The sequence below is a fragment of the Sciurus carolinensis genome, chromosome 14, assembly GCF_902686445.1.
Source record: "Sciurus carolinensis chromosome 14, mSciCar1.2, whole genome shotgun sequence".
Lineage (NCBI taxonomy): Eukaryota > Metazoa > Chordata > Mammalia > Rodentia > Sciuridae > Sciurus > Sciurus carolinensis.
In genome coordinates this window covers 23598186-23624594 of record NC_062226.1, presented here as the reverse complement: position 1 = coordinate 23624594, position 26409 = coordinate 23598186, and the positions used below count along the sequence as shown (strand labels likewise).

The following is a 26409-nucleotide window of genomic DNA, read 5'->3' as shown; positions in this document are numbered from 1 at the left end:
TCCCTTGCCAAGGGCTAACTATTTAAAATGACCTGTTACTTGCTATTTTTCAGTATTCTTCCCTCTTTCTCTGATTCTGTTTCACAAAAACCTAGGAACTAGCTGGTGGAAAGTCATTTGAAATGTCTGTGGCTTGGGAAGGACCCACGGTCAGTCCCTTCTAGCTCACCCTGGGTAGAGTCAGCAGAATTCTCTTCGTCTAGCAATAGGAAGAAGAAAGACAGCAGCACTTATCATTTCATGTATTTTCTTTTTCCTTCTCTTCTAAATTCTGAGCTCTTTTGATGGCGTTAGTGCCTTGAGTAGGTCTTCTGGTTCCTGCTGTCTGCTGTGCCCTGGGACCCTGGGTATCAGCTCAGGTCAGAATGTAGCTTCAGGGAGGAAAGGAAAAGTCACTTCTCCTTCTCTTTGTGCCCTCCCTGCTCAGCCTCCTCCCCTCTCTCCTCTTTCACACAAGCTCAACTGGGGCCAAGCCCCACCTCACCCCCAGTCACTACCTTGCACTTCCCATTGCCCAGGTGACAGCAGGAGAGGGCATCTCACCAGCACGAAGGTGGAGACCGGCTCCCGGAACTCCTGGGATACCTGTCTTCCATCAGACTTTTAGACCATCTGAACAGTGTGTGCTCCTTACTATACTAACAGTTTGCAGTGTTTACAGTGTTGCAATACTTCCAGAAAATCCTTGCCAGGAAAATTCGTGATTTACACAAAGACATTGAGAGTAGTTTGCTAGGCCTCCCAAATCGTGGAGGGATCTGGAAACCTTCCTAATGGATTGAGATCACTTCATTCCAGATGTCTCTTGAGGGAGACATCCTAGTGGTTTGCTACTGTCAGCTCCTTAAGCTCTCCCCCGGAATTTTCACTTCCCCCACCTTTTGTCCCACAATTAGCTTTCCATGACTTTTTCCCCAGAAGTAGCTTTTCCAACTGTGTTCTCGTAAGCTTAGCCACAGTGATCTTTCTGTTACCTGTTGGTGAATGTCATGGTCATTAGGACTCTTCTGGTTTTATGGACTGGATGGCTAATGTGTTTTCAGTAATATATTTTGCTGCCATTGAAATCATGAGTGTTGATTGACAATGCATTTGAAAGAGGGATATAGACAAACACACTCAGTTAGAAGATAGGTCCTTCATTCAGAAATACACATGTTCATCATGCAGTACTCTCTCTAGGCTTTAGAGATGTATCAGCCCAGATTCCGGTCCTCCAGGAGCTTATAGTTTAATTGACAGAGATGTGTAAATGTGTGAAGTACTCAAGGTACTAATGGGAAAATCCACAGCCCATGAAGAGGAGAGAGAGGAGGGAGTGTGGAGGTCTCTTTGGAGGGAGCAGAAAAGGCTTCGGTATTTGTCAGTACTCTTTGAATCATAAGTGACACAGGCATCAGTCAAATTAGTTCAAGCAGAAAGGAGATTTATTAATAGAGATAATTTAGGAAGCTCAGGGATGGAACTAACTTCATACATGACTAGATCTTGGGCCCAAACAATGTATTAGGATCCTATTTTCTCTGTCTTGAAACTCTACCTTCTGTCCATGCAGTGACCATATTTTCTTCAACATAGATTCTTTTTTTCTGTGTGGCTTGGGAAAATCGCCATTCAGCTATATATCATCTCAGTGTAACACTAGTGGGAAGGGAGGGTTTTTTAAATCCAAATATTTATGTGTCTGACTCTAGAATATCTCTTGTTGGTCCCACTTGGGTCACTTAGTCTCTCCCTTAGAGCAGTCACTATTGCAAGGAGATAAAGTAGTATAATTGACCTAAACTGGTTCAGGTGTAAGTCCTGGTGACAAGGATGAGCTGGGGTATTTGTGACCAATCATGACTAGTATTCCCAATGACACCATTTACAGTGAGTTTGGATGTGTTCTCAGGAGAAGGAAGACTGGACAGATCAAAACTGACAGGTGGTCAGTATAGCTTCATTGACATTTAAACTGTGCTGTCAAAGATGAGTAGTGTTTGTCAAATGAAGCAGTGAGATATCCATTATTGTTAGGGAAAGCAGTCAGAGTAAAGGCAGGAAGACATGAGGCAGCCTAGAAAGCTGGACACTGCAAGCAGCTGTTGAGGTTGGAGCCAGTGGTTCAGGGGTCACAGCTGGCAAAGAGGCTGTGAGATAGGAGCCTCACTGGCCAGGCTAAAGGAGCTTGCACTTTGTACTATAGGCAGTAGGGGGACACTCTGGGCTTTAGACAAGGGATGCAGGTGGTCAGTCTTCCATATTAAAATATCACTCTGGCAGTAGTGTGGAAAGTGGAGGAAGCAAGGCTTGGAAGCAGGGAGATCAGTGAGGAAACCCCTCCAGTAATCCAGATGGAAATGGAATGTAAGCAGTTGAATTCCTCGGGTTGCAAGAGGTCCTGATGTGGACTAGTTCACGTGGGTAGCTGGGGCGATTAAAAGGGAGCATTAGGGCAGTGTGAGGCAAGAGATGAGGAAGATGGCAAGCAGAATCAACAGGACGCGGCCTTTCAAGAAGGTGAATGTCTAGGATGGCTTAGAGATCTGACCTGAGTCGGGCCATTTGCTGAGATGGAGATACAGAAAAAGGAATGGACCTGAAGGTAGCAGGTGAGGGATGACTGAGAGAGCGAGTACAGGTGTTGAGTTGGAGGGTGACCCTGAACAGTTGGCGGTTCAATACAGGGACCTGGGCCTCAAAGGAGAGGTAGAATCACAAGAGCTTTTGCATTGATGAGAATGAAGACCCAAGAGTCACTGGTTTTGCGTTAGTTAAGGGAAGGAGAAATCTGGAACCAGCAGACTAGCCAGGTGAGGAGCACAGCTCAGACCTCGACCATCCACCAAGCCAGTGTCAAGGACCACAGGTGTCTGACCCAGGCTTGCCATGATTTGACTGGCACCTAATTCTGAACAGCGGTCAATTGCATATCTTACTTCTTATCCCATTAGGAGTGGCTTTAGGAAGTAACCCCATCACCGTGGAAGGGACTCAGCTAGCTAAAGAATCCTCTTCTACTGTTGATGCCAAACCCAAGGTCTCATTTAGTCAGAACACAGACGGGAACATGCTAATGACGTGGCCTGGTTGTGTATGTTGACAACTCTTTGGTTTCAAACTTGAATCCAGTTAGGTGCTTCCCTAGGGCAAATATTAATACAGCCTCTGTGTCTACTTTTCTTTTACAGGAAAAGTATTCAAACTCCTATTAACCCTTCCTTTGCACCAATGCCAGATTAGTGTTCCTAAAATGCCATTTCACCATATCATTCTCTTGCTGAGAACCTTACAAAGATAGTAGTACAGTATCTGTTCAGTGAAATCCAAGCTTCTTGGTCTGTCCATCAGTGGCCTAGTCTTAGCCAGTCTTTTGAATCCCCCCAGTTAGATTTTCCTCCTCGTTGTTCCTGGAACATGCATTACGCTTCCACTCTTGCTCGCACGGTTACTACCTAAATCCTACCCATTCTTAAAGGACTAACTTGCAACCTACGTCCATCTTGACCACATCAGTTTGCAGTGATTCCTGAGGAGTCTACTGCTTGAGCGTGTACAGGTCCACTAGAGTCCAGCTGGTAGTATTTTTCCCATTTGGGTCCACCATTATGATGATGGGCAACTCTGGAGTGAGAACTTGGCCTATGAGTGAATGCACAGAGGTGGGAACACCAGGGAAAGTCTTGGAAACAGTAAGATGTGTAGTTCACACTCAGTCCCCATGTGTGACCTGCCTCTTGTACCGTGACATACTGTATCTTATTCTGGATTTAGATGTAGCAAAACTGTGTATCTTGGTGGTCAATAGCAATGAATGATATGGTCCTGTGAACCCATCTAGAGAATTCTGGGGACTGGAGATGGTAGCGGGTCCTGGATATCCTTGCCTTATCATGTGGTACCTCTGAGATGCTGGTCGGGTGGGCGCTTGCTACTGGGCCTCACTTTTCCCAGCTACCGTCATATTATTAACTGTTCTTAGACATACTCTGGAATTAAGTAGCATCAATTATGCACCATTGGCGGGGGTCCTTTGGTAAATGGTAAGTTCCTAAAATAGTCACGGGAGATTCTATCCCTGACTTAAGTATTATATTCCAGTGACTCAAGATTATGAGCTAATATTTCTTAAAATCTGTTGATGGCGTGGAAAACCTTGGCTTTTACGCACATGATTAGGACATTGATTTGAACAACTGTGGTGCAGTTGCATCCCAGAAACACGGCACTCTGTAAAAGAAAAGCTTCCATCAACGTGGAGCGAGCAGCCAGACTTCAGCTTGCCTGGGATCTGGCTGTTGTGTTGTAAAATGCTGTAATGCCTTCCTAACAAGTTTATGCCTGCAATTGGGAGCAAGGAAAATGGCCCAGTGCTGTGCACGTCTCAGTAAATACCCCTGTGTACGTTAGAAGCCGCATAGTAACAAGTAACCTCTCATAGGGGAAGGCCTCCCTGTTCTTAGGAATCACAATCCTGTGATGTTTTTTGTCTGCATTGGAGAAGGGTGGAGAGAAAATAGGAAGTATATGCTCTCGTGGAAAGGCTATGGGAATACCAGGGAAATATATCCCTTTAAAATCAGTTTCTATGCAATAATCACTTCCCTAGAAGCACATACCAGGCAGTAGGAATAGTAACAAATAACAGTGATTGAGTGCTTACTGTGTGTCAGGCATTGTTCTAGTCCCTTTGCATCTATCATCTCATTGAATCCACATCCCAACCATATGACTTGGGTAGAGTTCTTATGTCCACTTGATGTGGGAGAAGACCGAGACCCAGGGAGGTCAAAGAACTTACTAGAAGTCACACAGGTAGCAAGTTCAGGGCTGGTAATTGGAGCCATTAGGAGTGGCTTTAGGAAGTAACCCCATCACCGTGGAAGGGACTCAGCTAGCTAAAGAATCCTCTTCTACTGTTGATGCCTTACTTACCAAAACCTCAGCGAGCCCCACCCCCATGGAATGTTCCCCCCATGGTTCCTTTAGGCAAAGATCAAAGATCACTTCTCTCATTTGCCTTGCTTGGTATGCCTAACTGGATAATCCGTCCTACCAAATTTGAAAATGCAGCATATTATTTATGTATATGATTTTACTCAAAGAAATCTGACCCTAGCGTTCCCCCCACCCCGCCCACCCCTGGCTCTGTGTAATTCTCTCCTGTTTGCAGTTTGTCACAAACCCTGTCTTTTGGTTTGAGATTTTTATTCTTTGTCTCCAAATTAACACTGCACAGCCCAGGGCTGTGTGTGTGTGTGTGTGTGTGTGTGTGTGTGTGTGTGTGTAAACCGCCTTTTCTTCTGGATTAAATCGTCGCAGCCTGGCTGAGTGAGGAGAATTTCTCCCACTGGTCGAGCCCACTGCAGACACGTTAGCTGAAGGCTGCTGCCTGCAACACACCCAGCAACGGTGGGGCAGGTGACGCTGCGTGTGTGCCCAGCGTCTCTGGAAGTGTCTGCACAGATGTGTGCCGCTCCCACTCCTGCTCCCTGCCTTCACATTCCTAGAGCCAACACCCACCCACTCTGACAGCCTCTCTCTCTCTCTCTCTCTCTCTCTCTCTCTCTCTCTCTATTTTCAAGGAAAAAAGAAAGAGGCAGACAGAAATAGAAGGCAAACGACAGCAGCTCGACGAACAAGTACTCCTGCTGCAGCATTCCAAGGTAAGTGGCTGATCCCAGGAACCTGTGCCGTTATTAGCCATGCAGATCACACTCCAGAGAGCTGGGCAGAGGCTGCCCTGCCGCCAAGGCGCTGCCACGGCTGAACCAGCCTTTCCATTCAGCCGGGAAGCCGTCTCTTGGCTTTTCTTGTGGATTTCTCCGATGCAGGGCATCGTCACGGCATTCTGATTTCTGCAAGCCCGAGATTCCAGGGTGCATGTGGATGGATGCAGGGTGGTGTGTGCTTGTGAAATGTGGAGGCTATATATAGAAACCGGGTGAGCATACTCCACATGGTCCAGGGCTGTTGCTCCGGTGCCTTTGCTCCGAGGTTCCACATGCACTTTTTAAAATGGAAAATGTGAATATCTTTCTTGACATGGAGAGAAGGGCGATAAGGGAGGGGGCTCTGATGAAAGAACAGCACTGTGACTTCAGATTACTCTCCTATTTTATTTTGACTTCAGCAATTTTAGAAGTGTTCTGTTAAAACGAGCAGTTGGCCAAAGATGGCTTTTGATTTATTTGTCCATGTTGGGTCTCCCTGTTACCATATTAAAAAGAAAAAGGGAGAGAAAGAGCTGTTTTTCTTTATTTATTTCTCCATAAGGCATAATGCTCTTAAGCATCGTAATTGATTACAGTCCAGGAGAAAGCTCCGTCACTGTCACAAGGACTCCACTGGTTGTTGAATCTTGCTTTCCTCATGTTCAGAGAATTAAGTGTGACCACATTCCATGGCCATCTACAAGTTGATGCTTGCTTTTGACTGCTCCTGGTTTTTTTTTTTTTTTTTTTTTTTTTTTTTTTAAGGAAATCCTGCTCAAGAGAAGTTGCTGTGACCTTGTGTGTACAGAATTGCTTTGCTCAGGGGCTGGTTGGGAAGGTGGTGCTGAATCTTGGGGCCATGCTAGATATGGATTGTTTGGACGTTTTTAAAACAAAGTGAACCTTCCTGCTTGCATTTTCTATTCTTCCCTAGAAAACGGGGTTGTGCTAAATGAATCCTCAAAATGAGAATCGTGAGCAAGCTGGTGGGTGATTTCAAAGAGCAGCATGACCTATATCTGCTTTGCATGCTTATCAGTTTACCATTAACTTGGACCAGAGAAATGTGCTTAAAAGGAAGAAAAGCAGCGTGATGCTGAGAATATTGTCCATTGTGAAAATCCATTTTATCCAAATGGGATATTGACAATATTCCATATGTTGTTACTCTTTCCTGACAACACTCCCAAGAGAAGATTGAGATTAAAATTAGCTTGGCTTTTCTTCCAGAGAGGGAGACTTAAAACACTATAGAACAGAGTGAGTTGTTCAAGGTCAGTCTGGACAGGGCAGGATCTCTAGCTCAGAGTACAGTCAATTAGTCAATTCACTCCTTGTGAGAGACTCAGGTACACTAAAACCTCCGTGAACTCTTGGTGAAAAGATGAGCTTTTAAATAAGAGGACCAAATGGATCCGAGAGGCTGATTTGACTGGACAGCCTCTCTCCTCTCCAACCTCGGAATCGTCTCTGCTTTTGCATTCCTTGAATCTAAAGTCAGGCAGTGAACATATGTTCCTTTTTGTCCCACTTCTCATTCTGGGGTGCCAAACAGGATACGAAAGACTCATTCGTTGCCTATGTCCAGCATAGTGTTAGAATATTCTATCCATTTTTCGTGTGTGCCTCCATTGATCCATCATCTACCCAGCCATCCAGTCAACAGAAAGAATAGTAAAAAGGATTTAGTTTGATGTGAATAAGCAATGAGGGTCTTTCAGGGGCTTGGAAACAGGGGAATCAGATAGTTCTGCCAATCAGATAGATTGGTTATCTAGGGGTGCACCCAGCACATTCACCAAGAAGTCTTGCTTAACTGGAGTGGGTGGACCGGAGGTGACTGTATTTAGTAAGTGGATACCAGCGCATTGTCTTTTCTTCTCTCTGGGGAAAGCTTGTGGGGACAGAATGAGGATGGATTGTTAGCCTTGAACAATAAAGGAGAGCTAGAGGCTCCAAAGGTGACACTGTGTATCTGATCCTAGCTGAAGAGATGCCCCGGCTCTGAGAGGCACGGGGCTTCCATGCCTGAGAGGAAGGGTTGGTGGCAAGGCCAGGAGAGTCTCAGGCCTCACTGTGCCCCAGGGGGCAGCTTACCTCCTGGTTCTGCCTCTCTTTGTTCTGAGTCTATCCTCCTTAAAGTAATTGCATTATTTTGATATAAGGAAGAGGGGGCCCTATTGAAAGATGAGATCACCTCAGACATCAGAAAGGAAGGAATGGGTTCCACTTCAAATCAATTAACCGTTGACTAGTGTGAGTCATCTGCCCTGGAATCACTCAGTTTCCAGCTTGGCGGCCTCACCCCTGGATGAAAGGTTGTATTTCCTCCTCTCTGAGTCTCTCAGAGGAGAGCCAGCCAGCTTTGTCCTGGCCGCACAGCAACCTTGGGCACCCTCTTGTTCACCCTCAATGATAGTCACCAATATTTTGAGTACCTAGCATGTGCCTGCTACTTTAAATACCTGTCCTCAGTAGTGACCACAGGTGGATGTTGGTCTCCCCATCCCACAGGTACAGAAACACATCCATGAGGTCAAGTAATACGTCCAAGGACACAAAGACTGTAAGCGAGGGAGTCCAGATTGAACCCAGGTTCTGTCTGTCTCCAAAGATCAGCTTCTTCCCAGGACACTGTGCTCTTTGAACCTAGTGTTTCCTTTTGATAATTTGCTTAGAAAGATGCCAGTAGCTTTCATCACTGTCTTTTCACTCAAAATATATTTGTGTGGGCTCCAGAAAGTTTAGACCATGTGGAGTCTTGTCACAGTGATTATTGTAGATTTCTTAAGTAGAAATATTAGGAAATATGTCAGTAATTACTATTTATTTCACTAATTTGTAAACTCCCAGATGCTCTTGAAGGGAAAAAAAAAAAATATTCTCAGTACAAAGAAAAATGGAAAATCATTAGAGTTTGGTTTCCTTTTTATTGAGTTGTAAGTCTTAAACTCTTCATGTGATCATATTCCATATCTGTAAATCACATATGAGAATTATATGAGAATCAAGTATTCTGTGGACACTTCTTGTCATGCAATGAGACATGAATTACTTAGATTCGCTGGTCTTTTGTCAAAGGAAATAAATAGAATACAAGGCACAGAGTTTTGACATTTGGATGTTTGTTTTATATATTTGCTCACTGCAATATTTAGGCATGTACAGTAGCTCCACAGAGTGGAATATCATTACTTTATACATGGAATGTGAGCAAATTCTTTAATGCAAAGAATTAAACTGAAGTATGAAATGTTAAAACATGAGCTGCTACACTGTAGTGATTAGGAAACCTTTAAGATATTTTAGTTTCTGGCCAAAATTAAATTTTGACTTCTCTTCCTTTCCTTTTCCTTCCTTCCTTCCTTGGTTTCTTTTTCTTTTTAGTGGTGCTAGAGACTGAACACAGGGTATCCTACATGTTAAGCAAATGCTCTGCCACAGAGCTACATCCCCAACCCTTTTTATTTTATTATGCAACAGGGTCTTGCTGAATTGCTCAGACTGGCCTTAAACTTGTGATGCTCCTGCCTCAGCCTCCTGAGGAACTGGATGACAAGCATGCACCACTGGACCCAGTCTCAGATTTTTTTTTTAGAAGATGCCTAGCTTTGTTTAGTAACTAATACTTATGATGTACGAATTCCCAAGAAACACAAATGGAACCAGTAAGCAATTTTGGTTGCTGTATTTGTCTTGCTTATTATAAAAGGAAGGAAGGTATGTTCATTGCAAAAACTCAATTTAAAAGTACAAGAACATACCCAGATGAAATATCAACTGCATCCACCCCACCTGGATATAATCCCATGGGGTGTATGCTGCTATCCTTTTCCCACAAGGTATCTTTATAGATTAAGATACATAATGCTTGTCCACAGGACTCACCAGCCTGTTAGTAGAATGAGATCATATTAACATTAGAGTCCTCATTACCTTAACATTTACATCTGTTTTGATTTTTACACATGGGCTCCTCTCAGTTCCCATACAAAAATTTGTGATTTTTGTGGAATCACATCTAGCCTTGTTTTACTTTATACTTTCTGACTCGGATGTCATCCTTGGAAGGTTTTCCGTCTCAAACATTTACTTATGAGATTTCTTACATCTCAGTAGTTTTAACCCACATAGAACTTATTTTCCTATAAGGCATGAGGTAGGAATCTACAGTTCACTCATCAGGAGCCACTTGTCTCATCTCGATTCACCGACTAATTTATCCTTTCCTTCCTGACGTAATTGTCATCTTTATCACATACTCCCTTACTCTCAAGCCCACTGTTTGTGGATTCCTTTGTTCTCCCACTGTGCCCATCCGGGGTCCAGTGCCATTCTTGCTTAATCCCTATGGCTCTTTAATATATTGAGAGATTTCATGAGGCAAGAGCTATCAATATGCTTCTTTTGAAAAATTGTCTTGGTTTTTTTATTCCATGGAAACAATTATTTATTGTTTATTGTTTTTTATAGTACGACTTGTGATAATGTGAATTTGTTTTAAATAAATCAACTACAGAGTTACACCAGAACAGACTGAATTTAATATTCCCTTTGCCAGAGATTTGTCTATTTTATTGGGCTGTTCAGAGTCCCAGCCCAGAATGTGAGCTCTGTAGTGCTGCAACCTGTGCCCAATGGGACTTCCACGTTGGTAAAGGTTTGTGCGACGCAGTCAGCACTGCCAGAATCGTATCACTAATACTACAATACATGAGCTGCCTTCGAATGATTTATTCATGAGCAGGGAACCCCAACTAGAGTTTTCTCCTAACCCAGCTATGAACATTATTGGTCGTATTTTAAAGGCCACAGTCTTTTCTTTAGAGACAACTGAATGGAAAAAGATGAAAGACTGAATCGTGACCCTGCGAAATGTTTATTGTCAACCCACCAAGGTCATTTGCTGAGTGGTCCTAAGGTATTGAGGACATTGCTGCAAAGAGAGACTCTTGCTAGTTTGAACTTTCAGCACTACTTTGAGACTTTTCTTGGTTATTAGTGTATGTGAAAGGCCGACTTCGAATTTCTAAATATTCAATGGATAGGCCAGCACACCATGGATAGGAACCATCTTTTCTTTATTCCCATCGGGTGTCCCCTGGCCCCACACACAGTTTGAGTGGAAGTGACACTCCCCTTCTATCAGAAATCTTGGGTTGGCATCTTCCTGTGTCAACTGCATCATTTCTCAAAATCACAAAACTGAACCAAGATCATATTGGGTGGCAAAAAGGAGGAAGAAAGGGATAAAAGAGTTAAGAGAAAAGGGAAGAGGGAGGGGACATTAGTGAATGATTGAAAATACAGATATAACTTTTGCCTCACCCTGAGTTTAACCCACTGACCATTAGCCAGATGCAAGCCATCATCCACTAGTGCAACCAGTGTTAGCTTTAGCCAGATTACAGGTGAATGAAAGATTTGGGTTAAAAGGCAAAACACAAAAGTTCCAGAATGAATCACAGATGAATATTTTTATAGCCCAGGGTGAGGAAGTCTTGAAGTCCGACATCAGTGCCAGAATTATGGAGGAAAGATTGCTAAGCAGGACTTTATAAAATTAACACACACCTGATCAGAAAATGACTGGACTCTCATTACAAGTCCTGATTCATCTCCGACTTTCTCACCTGCCCCACACACCTGCTCCCGACACTTTTTACTGCTTACCTAGGTCACCTTCAAAAGTGGCTCCACATCAGTAACCTTATCTGTACGTGAGAAAGATTTGGTTAGTTCATCTCAAAGGTCTTTCTTAGTTTTATTAGTTGAAGATTTTATACTTGCTAAAATGCATGGCTTTTCAGATTCATTCCTTATTCAGCTTATGACCAGCTGCAGCCTCACACATCAATCTCATAGATGAATGAAAAATGAAGCTCCAACTGCAAGGGACTGAAGGATGGGATGGTTGTCAATTAGGAGATGCTATTAGAGAAGCTGGAAAGTAGGTATCCATGTTAGGGAGAAGGGCAGTGGTGCCTGCTAATTTTGTCAATCTTATTTGGGTGCTTTTGGTACTGGGGATCAAACTCAGGGCCTCACACATACTAAGCACATGCTTTACCACTGAGCTGCACCCCAACCCTACACACACACACACACACACACACACACACACATAAATGGATTCCTGGATGATCTTATGCAGAGGTAGGATAGTAGAGTGCGCTCCATTGCTAATCACTTTAGCAGTACAGTTAGTAATCACTTATATATAAACAAACACATGCCTTTAAGTCTGTATTGGAAAATCATAGGTCAGTTGCTATAAATTTGTCTGTCTGTTCTATAAGAATAACCAACAGATCTGTGCAATGATTTATAATTAAATGGCCAAAAAAAAAAAAACAAACCCACAATAAAAGCCACAGCTGGCTGGACCCTCTGCTGATGCACTGATAACAAAGGCTTCATCCTGGACATGCAGGTTTCTAGTCCAAACTCGCTCTTGTGCATCTGCAGGGTCACCACAGTGATGAACGAGTGGCAGCTGGACTTCTCTGTAGAATGGTGAATCGGGACCATTAAGGAACTGTAACTTACTGTTACCAAATATTGGTAAATCTGAAAAGCTCATCATATAGGTTCATAATAAGCCTGCAATCTAACATAAAAACGAGCATTTATGGGCTGGGGATATAGCTCAGTTGGTAGAGTGCTTGCCTTGCATGCACAAGGCCCTGGGTTCAATCCCCAGCACCAAAAATAAGTAAATAAATAAAAAAGTATTTATGCAATTGTGCATCATTTGCTCATTAGAGTTACAAAAAGATTGCTGAGTCTGCATGCCCTGGCTCTTAACCATGAGGAACTCCCTCTTTCCTTTTACCTTGCTTGTCCTACTTAATATTTTTAAAATATTTTTTTAGTTGTCAATGGATGTTTATTTTATTTATTTATATGCAGTGCTGAGAATTAAACCCAGTGCCTCCCACATGCTAGGCAAGGGCTCTACCACTGTGCTACAACCGCAGCCACCCCCAAAACTCTTGACAGAGGTGATACCAGGAAATTAGGGAAGCTGGTCCTCACTCTGCTTTGGCTGACTTCATAGCCGTTACTGCTGTTGTTCCTTCAGTGGCCAGCTGTTACTGAGAAGAATCTGTCAAGTGCCCTAAGTCCTCATAGGGACTGCATAATATAGTACCATCACAAGGTGGGTGTATGCTTTTAATATTGTTGGGGGCCTCTGCTGGGGATATTTGGGAGTCATTAGAAAGTTTTTAAGAAGGGACATGACATAGGTTAGTCTTTTAAAAAGAACATTTTAACACGGACCAGACAGTGGGTGATCTTAGGAAATTTTACAATGAAGCTATAATTGCATATGAAAAAAAATAGATACATAAATATCTATATAAGTATAAATAGAGCATTTATGGGCTGGGGATAGAGACATATACTGAAATATTGATGGGTGGAATGTCATGGTATTTGATATTTACTTTAAAATGTTTTGTGGGAAAACATGGCAAATGTTTACAATTGTTATATCTAGATAAGATCACATGGGTATTTATTATACAGTTCACTTGACTTTTCTTTTTCAGTTTTTTAAATAATAGAAAATGTGGAGGGACTGGGGCTGTAGCTCAGTGGTAGAGTCCTTCCTTGCCTTGCATGTGTGAAGCACTGGGTTCGATCCTCAGCACCACATAAAAATAAATAAATAAATACTGTGTCCATCTACAACTAAAAAAATAGTAAAAAAAAAAAAAAAAAAAAAAAAAAAAGAAGAAGAAGAAAAAGAAAGAAAGAAAATGTGGAGATAATCAACAACCGTGTTAGACCCACACTTTCTCCAGATCAGAGTGTCGCTAGTTCTGGACTGTGCCCTGCTCAAATGTAACCTATCAGTAAGTCTTTTGGACCCATCCTATAAAACATAGCAACACTCTCCATATCCCTCCCCTACTCCTTGCATCCCCCAGCATCTGGGGGAAAGTTGATACATATAAGTGTGTGTGTGTGTGTGTGTGTGTGTGTGTGTACCTATTATGTGTATATAAAATGTTTGTTGTCTCCTGACCAAAGCAGAAGCTGCAAAATGACAGAGATTTGTTTTGTTTTAGCAGCCAGAATTATGCTGGGTACTGGGGGTTCTCAGCAAATATTTTAATGGAATTCTTTAAAATGTAGAAATAAGTCTGTCCAGCAACCCGCTGAAGGTTGGGCTGGAGGGACATGGGGAGCCAAGTCAGTGAGAAGGTGAAGGCAGCGATCCAGGTGAATGCTGAAGGGGGTGGAGTTGAAACGGGGAGCCTGCCACGGAGAGGGGGGCGTGGATGGAAAGGTGTCATCTTGTCTGTTATCTTCCCTCATTCCCACAGTCCAAAGTGCTTCGGGAAAAATGGCTGCTGCAAGGTATCCCCGCCGGAACTGCCGAAGAGGAGGAAGCCAGGCGGCGGCAGTCTGAGGAGGATGAGTTCAGAGTCAAGCAGCTTGAGGATAACATCCAGAGGTAGGTGGCTTGCAGCCCTGGGACCCCAAGCTGAGGTTGGCGGTGCAGGGACCACTACTCGCCTCTAGGGGGCCTCTCCCAGTGCTTTAGAACTACTTGGCTGCATAGGTATTTCTCACTTCCGTCATGACCCAGGGTTACTGCTCAGAGTACTGTGTGCTGTATTGGGGTGCAATACGGTAAGTACAGTGATACCTTCCTGGCCACTGAGGTATTGGGAGCACCTTGCCCCTTTGCAAATTGCCCCATTTTGAGTTCTTTTCTCAGTTTTTGTCTTTTTCCTCCTTGGGATCAGACTGTCAGCAGTTATTATCCCTCCAGTGGGTTTGTTTGCATATTTGCTACAGGGAATCAATTTGAAATGGGAAATTTGTAGCCAAGGGTCTTGGGGTTGGGATGAAGAGTACATAGGGGAGGGCAAGTGAGGTTACCTCTGTAGGTTGTGTGCCTGGGGTCCACAAGTCAACTCTGTATTGTCTACTTGCATGGCTCCTAGGACTGGTTGCTTTCTTTATGGATTTCATCCAGTTTCTGACCATTTCATTCTGGGAGACAGGTAATTTGCCTGTGACCATTGGGTAGCCAGGAGCAAAAATGTAGGTTTGCACTTGACGGTAAACCCAAAAGACATACTTCAGCTTCTGTCCCTTTTTTGCTTAGATCCTCATGTCGCTTAAAGAGCTTTCAGAATAGGTTGGCTAAACTTTACATGTGGGGGAAATGGACCAAGAGAAAGTTTGCATGTATGCACATACACACACACGTAAGTATACACATGTGTATACATATACACGTTTCCTTAGAATACAAAAGGGTAAAATGGCTAAACTGCTACCAGCCATTTATTCCACAATATAAATAAAATTAAATATGAGAGAAAGAGTAGGTGTTATTATAGGCAGAAGAAGAAAAAATTGTAAAATAGGATAAAATTAGCTTTATGACATTTTTAAGCAAATTGGAAGTTTTACCTTGGCCTGAGCCTGAATATGTTGTCTTCATGGTCCAGTGGATGGTAAATCTTATCTGCAAACTGAGCCATGCCATATGGAGGCCAGAGTCTTAAATTGAGACTCAGTTTTGGCTAAATGACCATTGAAATGAGGTGTAATATTAGGGACAGGTTTACCATTCAGGTGGGCTTGATCATACTCAGAAAGATAAAGGAAATGTCTTTTTATCTTTGAGTCCAGAGGATAAAGAACTCACTCAGTACATGCAGACGAACTCCTTGAGCCCATTTAGGAGTTAGATCTCCAAGCCAGAAGGAATGGAATCACAATAGACTAAAGGAATGGGTGCTTAGGCCCAGATTCAGGGGATGTTTTAACCCCTGTCATGACATTAGCCAAATGGCCATTGGATGTGTGCTGGGGATGAGCTGTGTTCCCAGAGGAGGGCCGCCACGGGCATCATCTCCTGAGGAGACTCTCTTCCTATCTCCAAGTCAGTTTCTGCTTCCCCTGTTCTTGTATCTTTTCTACTAGAGGCTGAATAACCCTTCTCCAAAATGCTGGAACCAGAAGTGTTTTAGGTTTGGGATTTTTTAAAGTTTTGAAATATTTACATATAATGAGATATCTAGAGGATGGGACCCAACTCGGAGCCAAGATTCATTTATGTTTCATGTATACACCTCATACACATAGACTGAAGGTAATTTTAGACAATATTTTTAATAATTTTGTGCATGAAACAATTAGTGTACATTGAACCACCAAAGGTCAGGTGTGGAATTTTCCACTTGTGATGTCATCTTTGAAAATGATTCAGATGTTGGGGTATTTACAATTTTAGATCTTCAGATAAGAAATGCTCAACCTGTACAGTGTTCAACAACTTTAGTCCCAAAGGAAGAAAGGATCTACTCTCCCTCTTCCTGTAGAGAATACTCGGTCCGCCAAGACACCTGCCTGTAGTGGGGCAGAGTTGACTGTAGGACTCACTGTAAACATAGGCACCCTGCAGAGTTGCAGAGTCTGTGGGATTGGCTGCAGACCCTGCAGGTTTCTGATTTCAGCTAAGAGCCTCTAAACTGCAGGTTGATGTGTAGATGATTATTTTCTCTTACTATTAGGCTGCTGTTATTCTGTTTTCATGGCAACAGAAGCAAGACCTAGTCCCAGAACAGTCTATAAGTCCTTAGCTAACACAAGTTCATGGTCAAGCCCAAATCCAGGGGAGGAGACAGACAGCCAACTTTTAGTGGAAAAACATAGATCAGAAAAGGGTGAAGGATGAGGGTGGATATTTCCACCTTGATACATGATTGTGAAATGAAAACTGTTAGGGAGAACTGATCAGCATGAGGGAACTATAGAAAAGTCAGTCAATAACAAAGACCAACTGAAACAACTCACCAATACAGAAGGAAGGAAGAGAAGAACAGACAGAGAACGAGTGGCTTTGAGATCAGTTTCAGAATTTGATCTTTATATAATGGGAATCTCAGAAACTATCTGTGGATGTGGCAGGACCACTAAATAAAGGAATTTCAAAGGAAACTTTGTTTGAAACTAAACATTAATCTGTAGATCTTTTTGTTTGGGTCTGCTGGTCTAAGTCACTTGCTAGCAATCAATTAAATATGCCTAAAGAGATATAAGCTGCTTTCAAACTACAAAGTATATTAATAGTACAGTTGTTCCCTGAAGGTGTTTCAGTCCTTGTTGTTGAACCAACAGTAGCTTGAAGAAACTGAAGGAAGAATAATAATAATAATCAAAGAACAGGGAAAATTTCCATAAGGAAAGATTAAAGGAAATTTGGGGCATTTCATTTTGGAAAAGAAAAGATGGTAGTTACCTAATGCAGAACTTCAAGTGTATCTGGGGTTTGGGCCACATCTTAATTCTTTATCTCTGGACCATTCTGAATATGATAAAGATTTCAAATAAAGCATGCAAATTTACACTTAGACATATGTCTGTTCCTTAGATAACCTTCAAGAAGAAAGAACATAACCACCTTTCTAATTCTAAGATGCTTTTCAACCAGTAACTGCACCAGAGCAGCCAGGTTCACAGACCCATTCTCTTCCAAAATGTCATTCCTACGTGGGTGTTTGCTTTGGTGTGGATAATGTTGTCTGTCTTCTAGAACTACCTTTTGTGGTTCTTGGATTTTCAGGGCAGCCCAAGAAGAAAGATAGGAGAAAAAGAGGAAGGAAGGAAAGAAGGAAGGAAGGAAGGAAGGAGGAAGGAAGGGAGGGAGGGAAGGAAAGTATAATTAAAATATTAAAGCCTGGGTATTAGAATTACCTGGGGAGCTTTTAAAACATAAGGATTCCTAGGCCTCATTCCAGAAATTTGAATTCAGTGACACTTGTAAGGAATCCCGGAATCTATGCTATTTTAAAAGAGTACTCCAGACAATTCTGGTGTGCATTCAGGAAACGGATAACACACAGAATAAGGAGGGGCAACCATGACCCTTAATTTCAGACTGACTGTGGGCCTTCCTGCTTTGACTCAAGGATGTTTGAAATCTGCTCTGAGCACTCCTGGAGGTGAGAAGAGCTCTAGCTGAGAACTAAGTCCTCTCCTCTACTGACCCCACAGTGGAGCCCAGCTTCCATTTGAACTTGATGAGAAGCAGCCTTGACTTACCAGGCTAGAAATGATACAGCTCAGGAAAGCTGGTCACTCATCAAAGATCAGAAAGCTCTTACCATTTTTTTTGGAGATATCTGACTGAAATTCAAAGCAGTTTGTCCTTGAAGATGTGACACCAAAGTGCCTAGAAAGGGAGAAGAGAACCTGGTCACCACAGTGGACTCATAGATCATGATTCTTCTGCTCCATTTTCCCCTGGGTAATGTCAGGAGTGTATTTTTGGCTTGCTGGAAACCAGAGGTAAGAGAGGCTAAATTAGATCCAAATTGTTGAAAGCAGTTCAGTATGGTGGTACACACCTATGATCCCAGAGGCTTGGGAGGCTGAGGCAGGAGGATTGCAAATTCAAAGCCAGCCTCCGCAAGTTAGCAAAGCCCTAAGCAACTTAGTGAGACCCTGTCTCAAAACGAAAAATAAAAAGGGCTGGGGATGTGGCTCAGTGTTTAAGCGCCCCTGTGTTCAATCCCTGGCACCAAAAACAAAACAAACGAACAACAACAACAAAAAAAACCAAATTGTTGAAAGCAAAATCTATATACCTTAAAAAAATTTTTTTATATGTTGACATCTGTTTTATTTCCCATTGGTGGACTACCATCTTGAGAAAGTCCAAGGGATCGTCTCTGGGTCGGGCCCATCGCCAACCATTATCCCTGTCCTCAATGTATGTAATGGAGTCCTGGGGACTACACACAAGCTCATAGTGATGCTCTTGGATACTTTAGCAATCAGATCCCCCACAAAACTTGTCTACTTCAAGTCCATTCCAATCAGCACTTGGCTTGTGATATTCTTCACTTAAGAGTCTATTTCTAATTTCATCAGTTTTTATTCAAGCATTTAACATATAGTTTTCTTTCTTTGCTTAATAACAAATGTGGGAAAAATTTGTCCCCCTCCTCTGCCCCTTGGAATTACCCCTAGTGAAGATGAGAAACCTCATGGAGTATTAAATTAAAATGAAATGAGCAATCACAAAGCCAGGATGTTAATTCTAGCTCTGCTGGTAATTTGCTATGTGTCCTTGGGCCCAGGTCTCATTTTCTCTGATCTCAGTTTCCTCATCTCTTAGGATCTTCTAGGCCTCATGTTCTAAGGTTCTTTAATTTGAGGAGTTGGCTAGAAATCTCTTCTCTGAACAAATACCCAGTTGTTGAAGGCAGTGGTTTGAAATGCAGGTCAAAACTGGGGAAAAGGTTGGCTTCTCCGGAAACAAAAGACCCATGTGTAAGGAACTGATTCATCACAAAGATGGTTGATTCATCTGAACAGCTGTCAGTTCTAAAATATGTCACATCAAATATTCATTGAATAGAATACCGAAATCCCAGTTGTTAACCCAGAGAAGACCATGCAGCGTTTTTATTCAAATTCAAGATATAAGTGGACTGGTCCATTTCTGCTTCTGACTTAAGACGTCTGAGTGCTTCTGTTGGCCTCTGGTGAATATCAGAATTCACTCAATCTTCTACATTATTAAGAGGCTCACAGCAGAAGACAGGTGACATAGGCATACATGTGTGTGTTATTTTATGGAATTTGGTCACTCACAACTGTTCTAGAAAAATCAACCCCTGAAATCACAGAAGACACTGCTTGGGATTCATTGTGTTCTTGGCACTTGCTATTTTTAACTCCACAATGTGTTCATCTTTCACGGCAGGGAGTGGAGCAATCCAGGCTGGCACCCCACATCTGTGCACTCCCAGCCTGGGTCCCCACCCCACTCTCAGTCAATTTGGCAATACAACCTCCTTGTAGTTTCCATTTTTCCTCTATCAAAATGAAACTATGTGTGGTGTATACACTATAAACTGTGCAGTGATATCACTATACTGGCTGATATTTATTGGTCTCCTATTCTGTACTGGGTACTGGCCTAGATACTTTGCCTCCATTTAATTCATTAATGTTCTCAGGGAAGCCTCATCACCCTCCCCTGAGGTGGGGGTTGATGATGATTATAGCAAATGTGAAATGTGGGAGGAGCCCCTTATAACCCCAATAATAAGTAAAAGAACAAGTATTTGAACTCGGTTTTGCCTAATTCCAAAGCACATTCTCAAAATGCCCAACAGACGTTATTTTAAGCTAAAATGTTTGGGGACCTGTGATATTCAGTGAAATGACACTAGTGTTCACTCCCCAGTCCCTACCAATGCCTCTTCCTGAAGCAGTGCAGCATAGGCACCATGACCTGGGAGGTAGAAGCATCAGCCTATTGTGGTTGTCTTCATGACTGGTGAGACTGCCTCCTTCAGGTTCTTTTAGGAAATGCAAGTTCCATTTTAGGTTTGGTTCCCTTCTGTCTCTTTCCAAAGCCCTTTGCTCCCAAATATATTTTCTTGGCTGGATGCAGCCTGAGTCTCTCTGGGAGACTCTGTGCGGCCATGTGAAGAACTCCCAGCATAGCCCACGATGAGGAACCTGGACCTCAGAGTTGGACTAAGCTTGGTTTGGGTCCTAGTTTAATCTTGAACAAGCCGTAGAAGTTGACTTTCTCCACCTGTGCAGTGGGTTGCACAGTGAACACTTTGCAGTCTTACCCTGATGTGTAAAGGTCATGTGCATCTGTGAAGTACCAAGTAAGAGCAGTGCTGCTGCTGTTTTGTCCCTCCATCCCTTTAGGGCAAGTTTTCTCAGTAGCAGCACTATTGATGTCTTGGGCCCAATAATTATTTGTTGTGGAGCTGTCTTGTGCATGGCAAGCTGTTTAGTAGCATCCACAGGCTCTACCCCCTAGTTTCCAGTAGCACCATCTCCCACCCTCAGTCATGATAATAAAAAATGTCTCCAGACAATACTAAATGTCCTCTGGGGAACAAAATCGTTCGTGACTGGGAACCACTGTTCTAAAGCCTGTTTGTAACAGGCGTTGATGTTAAGATGAAAATCTCACCATCAAGTAGTGATATACAGAACCCTAAAAAGGTTTGTGAAGATAACATTTGTGATTCTTAGTGCAGAATGACAGTGTTTCATCTGCTTGAAAACATAAGGCTTCTCAGACAGCACCAAGGCATGGAAGTCAACTCTGAATTGAAAAGGAATGGTCGCTTTTTTTTTTTTTTTTTTTGCATCCAATGTTGTGCTCATTTTGCAAAGGCAGTAATTTTATGACAGCTCATAAAACCATAGACTCTTAGAGTATGCATTGCTGAGACAGTTATCAGATCAACTCCCCTCTGAAGCTTGAATTTGTAACAGACCCAGTGAGTGGGTGTCTGTCTCTCTCTGAAGGCTGAAAGTGAAAGGAAACTCACTTATTTGCAAAGTAAAACTCAAGTCCATATCAGAACAACTCTCATTATTCCAGGATCCTCCTTTGGGAGGAAAGTTTTGTTCCCTGCACTTTCCACCCTCCCTCTGGTCTCCACCCCACCCTCCTGGGACCACATCGAAAAGCCCCTTTTACAGTTCATAGGCTGTAAAAATCTGGATGTATGTGGTTTGTGGTCAGCTTTGGAAACTGGCACAGCTCAGGAAGGAAGCACTCTTAATCTGCACTTGGGCAGTTCATCATTGCATGTCTATTTCTTGGTGAGAGTAGTAGGCCTGTCAGATAGAGCCCAACCACTGTGCCTCACTTGGGGTTTGTTGGATGCATTATAATTACCTTGTTTTGTTTGGTGAATTGGCATACTGTCTAGAACTATGGAAATAGTAGGATTTCATAGATAAACCAAGCCCATGTAAGAGCCATAATTGGGAAATGCTTGCATTTTCCTGCCTTGGAACAGTTGCTACAATTGAAGCAATTATTCAGAGTCAACTTTTTAGCATCTGGTCCCAGACTTTGGGGCCTATGTTTACCATGCCCCAAGTTTCACCTCTACAAACAGCTTTGAAAATAACACTTTTCCAATTTAAAATCACTGTGTATAGCCCCTCTAACTTGTAATGTGGTCATTTCTAACCCCTCTGCATTCTTGATAGAATGAAAACATTGTGCCTCGTGTTGATACTCTCTTTTTTTAGTTTTCACTAACTGTGCCTTCTGAATATGGTGGATGAGATAGTGTGTTAGTCAGTTTTCTGTTGCTATAATAAAATACCTGAGGCTGGGTACTTCATAAAATTTATTTACTTTGCAGGTTTAGAGGTAGAAAATCCAAACAACACAGCACCAGCTCTGGTTAGGGCTCCCCAACTACATCACATCCTGGTGGAAGGCATTATGACAGGTAGCATGTGCAGGAGGGAGAGATCACATGGTGAGACAGGAAGCCAGAGTGTGATCACGGGTGAGGCTCAGTCTCTTATAACAACTTGCTCTTAGAAGAACTAACATAGGGTTTCACATAAATGAGTTCAATCCCTTCCAAGGGTGGTGTCCCCAATCACTTAAACTACCTTCCTTAGGCCCCACCTTTTTTTCTTTCCGCCTTTTTTATTGGCGCATTATAGTTGTACATAATGATGGGATTTATTGTTATGTATTTGTACATGCACACAATAGAACAATCTACTTTGTAGGCCCCACTCCTTAAAGGTCTCAGCACCCCTCAATTTTGTCATACTAGGAAACTTAGCTTCGGACACATGGACCCTTGAGGGACATACCACAGCAGATGGTCTCTCAGTCCTTCCAATGATGCTACAACATGGAGGTCTTAGAGTTGGGTCTGGTGGCTGAAGTCTAGTGTCCCTGGGAGGCCAATGCAGGCTTTGAAAGGGAGCAGACCTGCTGGCAGGCAACCTGGTGTCTCCACCACAAAGGTCCAGAGTCAGGTTGTTCTCTTGAGTGCACCTGCTTTCATTGTGCATGCCCCAGTGGGACCCAAGACTTATCAAGGCTGTCATACCAAGGCCAGCCTCTTCTTGGCTTCCCACTTTCTCCTTCATCTGAGAAACTTGGAGTTCTCCAGGACAGCAAGGGAGACACAAGATGCACCATCCGCTTCCAATGCAGGATTCCAGTTCCTTAGCAAGCTCATGCAAGGACACTAGAAGAAGCACTCCTCCTTCTCCTAATCCAAGAGCAACTTCAGATACTAGGAGTCTTTGGCTCTCCCACGCAAAGCTACAAATCTTACCAGTGGAGAAATTCAGGCCAGGTGAGAGGAAAGGTGAATTAGACTTGGCACAGATTTAACAGGAGGGCATTGCCTACATCCTAGGACCCATCTCCTTTTTGAGAAACCGTTTTTAGCATACCTGCAGTGCATGTTTAGTTGCATTTACAAAATGAAATGTTAAAGCATGGAGGCCTGAGTGTGACTCACCCAGAGCCACAGGTGGAGTGGGGAGACCACTTGCCTCCTGCTGACCAGAGGCATCTCCCTCCCCACTGCCAAAGCTCTTCATCTCCTTTGAAACAGAATCTCTATGGAATAAAACCCAGTCCAGGAATCCTAGAGACGCATGCTTGTTCTTCCCATGTTGAAAGGCAAAGGGAAGAAGTGAATAATGTCTGAATATTGCTGGTGCACAGAGTACCTGTGAGTTACGGGGACACTTCAGCCAGCAAAGAATGTCACTGTTGCCATGCTGGGTGATATGAGAGTTGCCACTTTAGCCAGATTCTACCTGGATGGACCAGGCATCTCTAAATACCAGTGGCATTTAGCCATTCTGGATGGGCCATGTGGCTCCTTTGTGCAAGTTAGAAAATGCAGCTCACATGGGGGTCACTGCTTGGAAAGACCCCTGCTTGCACTTCAGCGTCCCTTGCTCCCTCAGCCAGCATCCTTGGGTAGCGATGGTCTGGACAAGCATGCACAGTGGCCCTGCCCACTTCCTCGTTTCCACTGGACTCCTTGTTGGTCATTAAGGATGCATCCCACCCCATTCTTAACTAGCCTCAGGTAAGACCTGAGGAGATGGAGATGGGGCTTTTTTAACAGGTCACTAGGGAACACAGACCGGTAACCCATCAATTAGGAAATGGTGGGCGAGTTCCTTTGATGGAAGTGAGAAGGGCCCCCGGAGGGCACTTACGCTGAGGTTAGGAGTTCAGGTGTGGCTTGCTGGAGGCCTGAGGAGAGCGTGTGTCTGAGCTGTTAGGCAGAAGCCTTTTCTTTTTCATGATGTGACATCACATTACATTCTGTTCATCCCTGGAGTCCAGAAGAGCAAGAATTCTTTGGGTCACTGTACAGTTTACTGAGGCTGCTGTAACAAATTCCCACCAGCTGGTGCCTTACTTCACGAGAATTGTATTCTTTCACAGTTCTGGAGGCTGGGAATCCAAAGCCAGTGTCAGCAGGGCTGTGTTCCCTCTATGGGCTCCTGGCCTCTCCCAGCTCTGGTCACTTCTGGCGTCTTGTGGCTTGGGGCTGTATCACTCCAGTCTCTGCATCATCTCCTGTCTCTTTAAGGACCCTTGTCATTGGATTTGGAGATCTCCAGATAATCCAAGACAGTCTTTTCTTGAGATTCTTAAATTTAATTACATCTGTAAAGGCCTTTTTTTTTTTTTTTGTCCAAATAAAGTTGTAGTCACCAGTACCAGGGGTGAGAATGTGGGTATAGTTTTTCTTTTTATTTGGGGGGGCAACATCAACACACTCAAGCTCCTAGGCTGTTGGCACCAGTTGGTGCTCAATAACTGTTTTTAAATTTAATTGGTCCACATTACCCTTAGGTAGTCCATAGAATTGCCGTTAGGTTAAAAAAAGCTCCATTATTTACATCCAGTATGGAGTTCTGGTTAAGGGTGCGAGCTTTAGCCTGATGCTTCCTGGGGTCAAGTCCACGGTCTCCATTTGCACCTGTGTGATCTTAAATGAGTCCTTTCACTTCTCCCTAGTTTCTTCTTCCATGAAAAAGAAGACAGTAGGTCTGAGGTGTAGGTCGGTGGTACAGCACCTGCTTAGCATGCAGGAGGCCCTGGGTTCAATCCTCAGCACCAAATAAAGACAATTATAATGAGATCAGCTTTATCAGATAATGATAAGTCAGTATGTGCAACGTGCGTAGAATAGGTCTTAGCTTTTATTATTAAGATTAAAATGACGCAGCAGTGTACAATAGGTACATAAACCACCATTGATTTTGCCAGAATCCCTCTCCACTTCAGAAAAGCTGCAAGAGATGCCACTGCCCTTAGCTTAGCACTCTACACCCAGAGTCCCTGGAGGTAGGTGCAGAGGTCCGGGGCCACCTGTGAAGCACGGGTCCTCACCTCCGTGGTAGTGCAGGGCTAAAAGAGAGTGGCAGCACAGCCTCATGGCTCCAGATGGCTCCCAGCATCCCTCCTGTGATGGGACAGCACCTCTTTTACCCCAAGGCCATCAGCAGGAACCTCAGGGCTGCTCACCCCTGAGTGGCAATTTGATATCACTGTGATGCTGAAGTGTGTCAGTGGACCCAGCTCATTGAATAGGGAAGAGGCAGGTGGGTGCTGTCACCCTCAAGTGGTGAGTGCCACATGTCGTGAGCTGAGTGCCAGTATCAATCTGCGATGGATCAGAACAAAGACTGATCCAGAACTCTTAAGAACACTGCCTCAAACCAGAGGGCAGGAAGACAAATGTGTGCCTCTAAATCGTGTTTTCCCCTAAATGTTAAAATATCGTCATTGCCATTGTTTTGTTCCACTCTATCTTTAGATCTAGGGGGAAAATTACTTGGAGAATCTTTCCACTTAACCTCTCTCCATACTCGTCATCCTAAAGGTGAAGAACCTGAGCCAGGACAGCCCACAGGACCCTGAGAATGGCCCCACCAGCCACGATCCTCCTGGAACTACCCGCAGGTCCTCAGTGTTCATTCAGAGTCACGGTTCCTTTTCTGTAGCAAATGCCAAAGAACGTCTCAGCTCCTGAGAAGAAAACCACAAATTCCAAATGAGTGCCTCCGAATGATTGGTTTGAGCAGCTGTTTCAAAAATACAGCCTGGGGGCATCTCATCCCCACATCCAGGCTGTTCTGCCAGCGCTGGGTCTGCTGTGTTAGGCAAGGATGGGAACCTGAGACTCCAGCATTTAATATTAGCTGCACAGATGTCTTGGTTTGTGATCTTGAGAAAATCTGTTTACTGTCCCAGCTGAATCTGTAAATAGGAACAAAAACAAGATTTGCTCTCCCTGGGGACATCCTAAGAACTTTTGTCAGACTACAAGAGGAGGCCTGGAGAGAGAATTTGGTTTGGGAAAGCAGAAGTAAAACTTGGCTCTTCATTCTGTAAGACCCCCACGCTTAAAAATGTACCCAGGGGCTTGTGCCGCCTTCTGCCTTCAGGTGGGACTGTGCTTACACCTTTTCCGAGTGAGACCATTTCTCTGGTTTTCAAGAAGAGAAGAAAGATTCTACAACAGGGTGTCTTTTCTTTTATCCTGTACCATTACAGTATTAATGGAGTCATGGAGTGGGGCCTGGAAGGAAACCTGGCTTCCTCAAGGCACTCTCCCTACAGGTGGTGAGCCAGAAGGGACATCCTCCTATAGGAGGGACAGCAGCCCTTAAATTCCAAGTGCGTCCTGTGGCCAGTGGGCTCAGATGCGGCTCTGATACTAAGGTGCTCCTCAGCTTCTCTGCAGTGGGTAAACTCTTACCGGCTTTCACATATTCTAACTGGAATTTTCTCCATACACCTTTTGCTTCACTCAGTATAATCAACCCCAGGTTTCTTTTAGCCTGTCCTTGGATATGAATCTCATGCTAGATATAGAATTCTAGTAACAGGAAA

At 43.5% G+C, this 26409-nt stretch overlaps 1 protein-coding gene across 5 annotated transcripts in view; it reads left to right on the top strand.

The window, feature by feature from the left end:
* Palm2akap2 (PALM2 and AKAP2 fusion) overlaps positions 1–26409 on the top strand; it is a 457266-nt gene that overhangs the window by 194887 nt on the left and 235970 nt on the right. For all 5 annotated transcript variants that reach the window (XM_047523747.1, XM_047523751.1, XM_047523749.1 and 2 more), the window contains 2 exons: positions 5568–5648; positions 14033–14163. In XM_047523747.1, coding sequence (XP_047379703.1) covers positions 5568–5648; positions 14033–14163 — 212 coding nt within the window. The remainder of the gene's footprint in view (positions 1–5567; positions 5649–14032; positions 14164–26409) is intronic.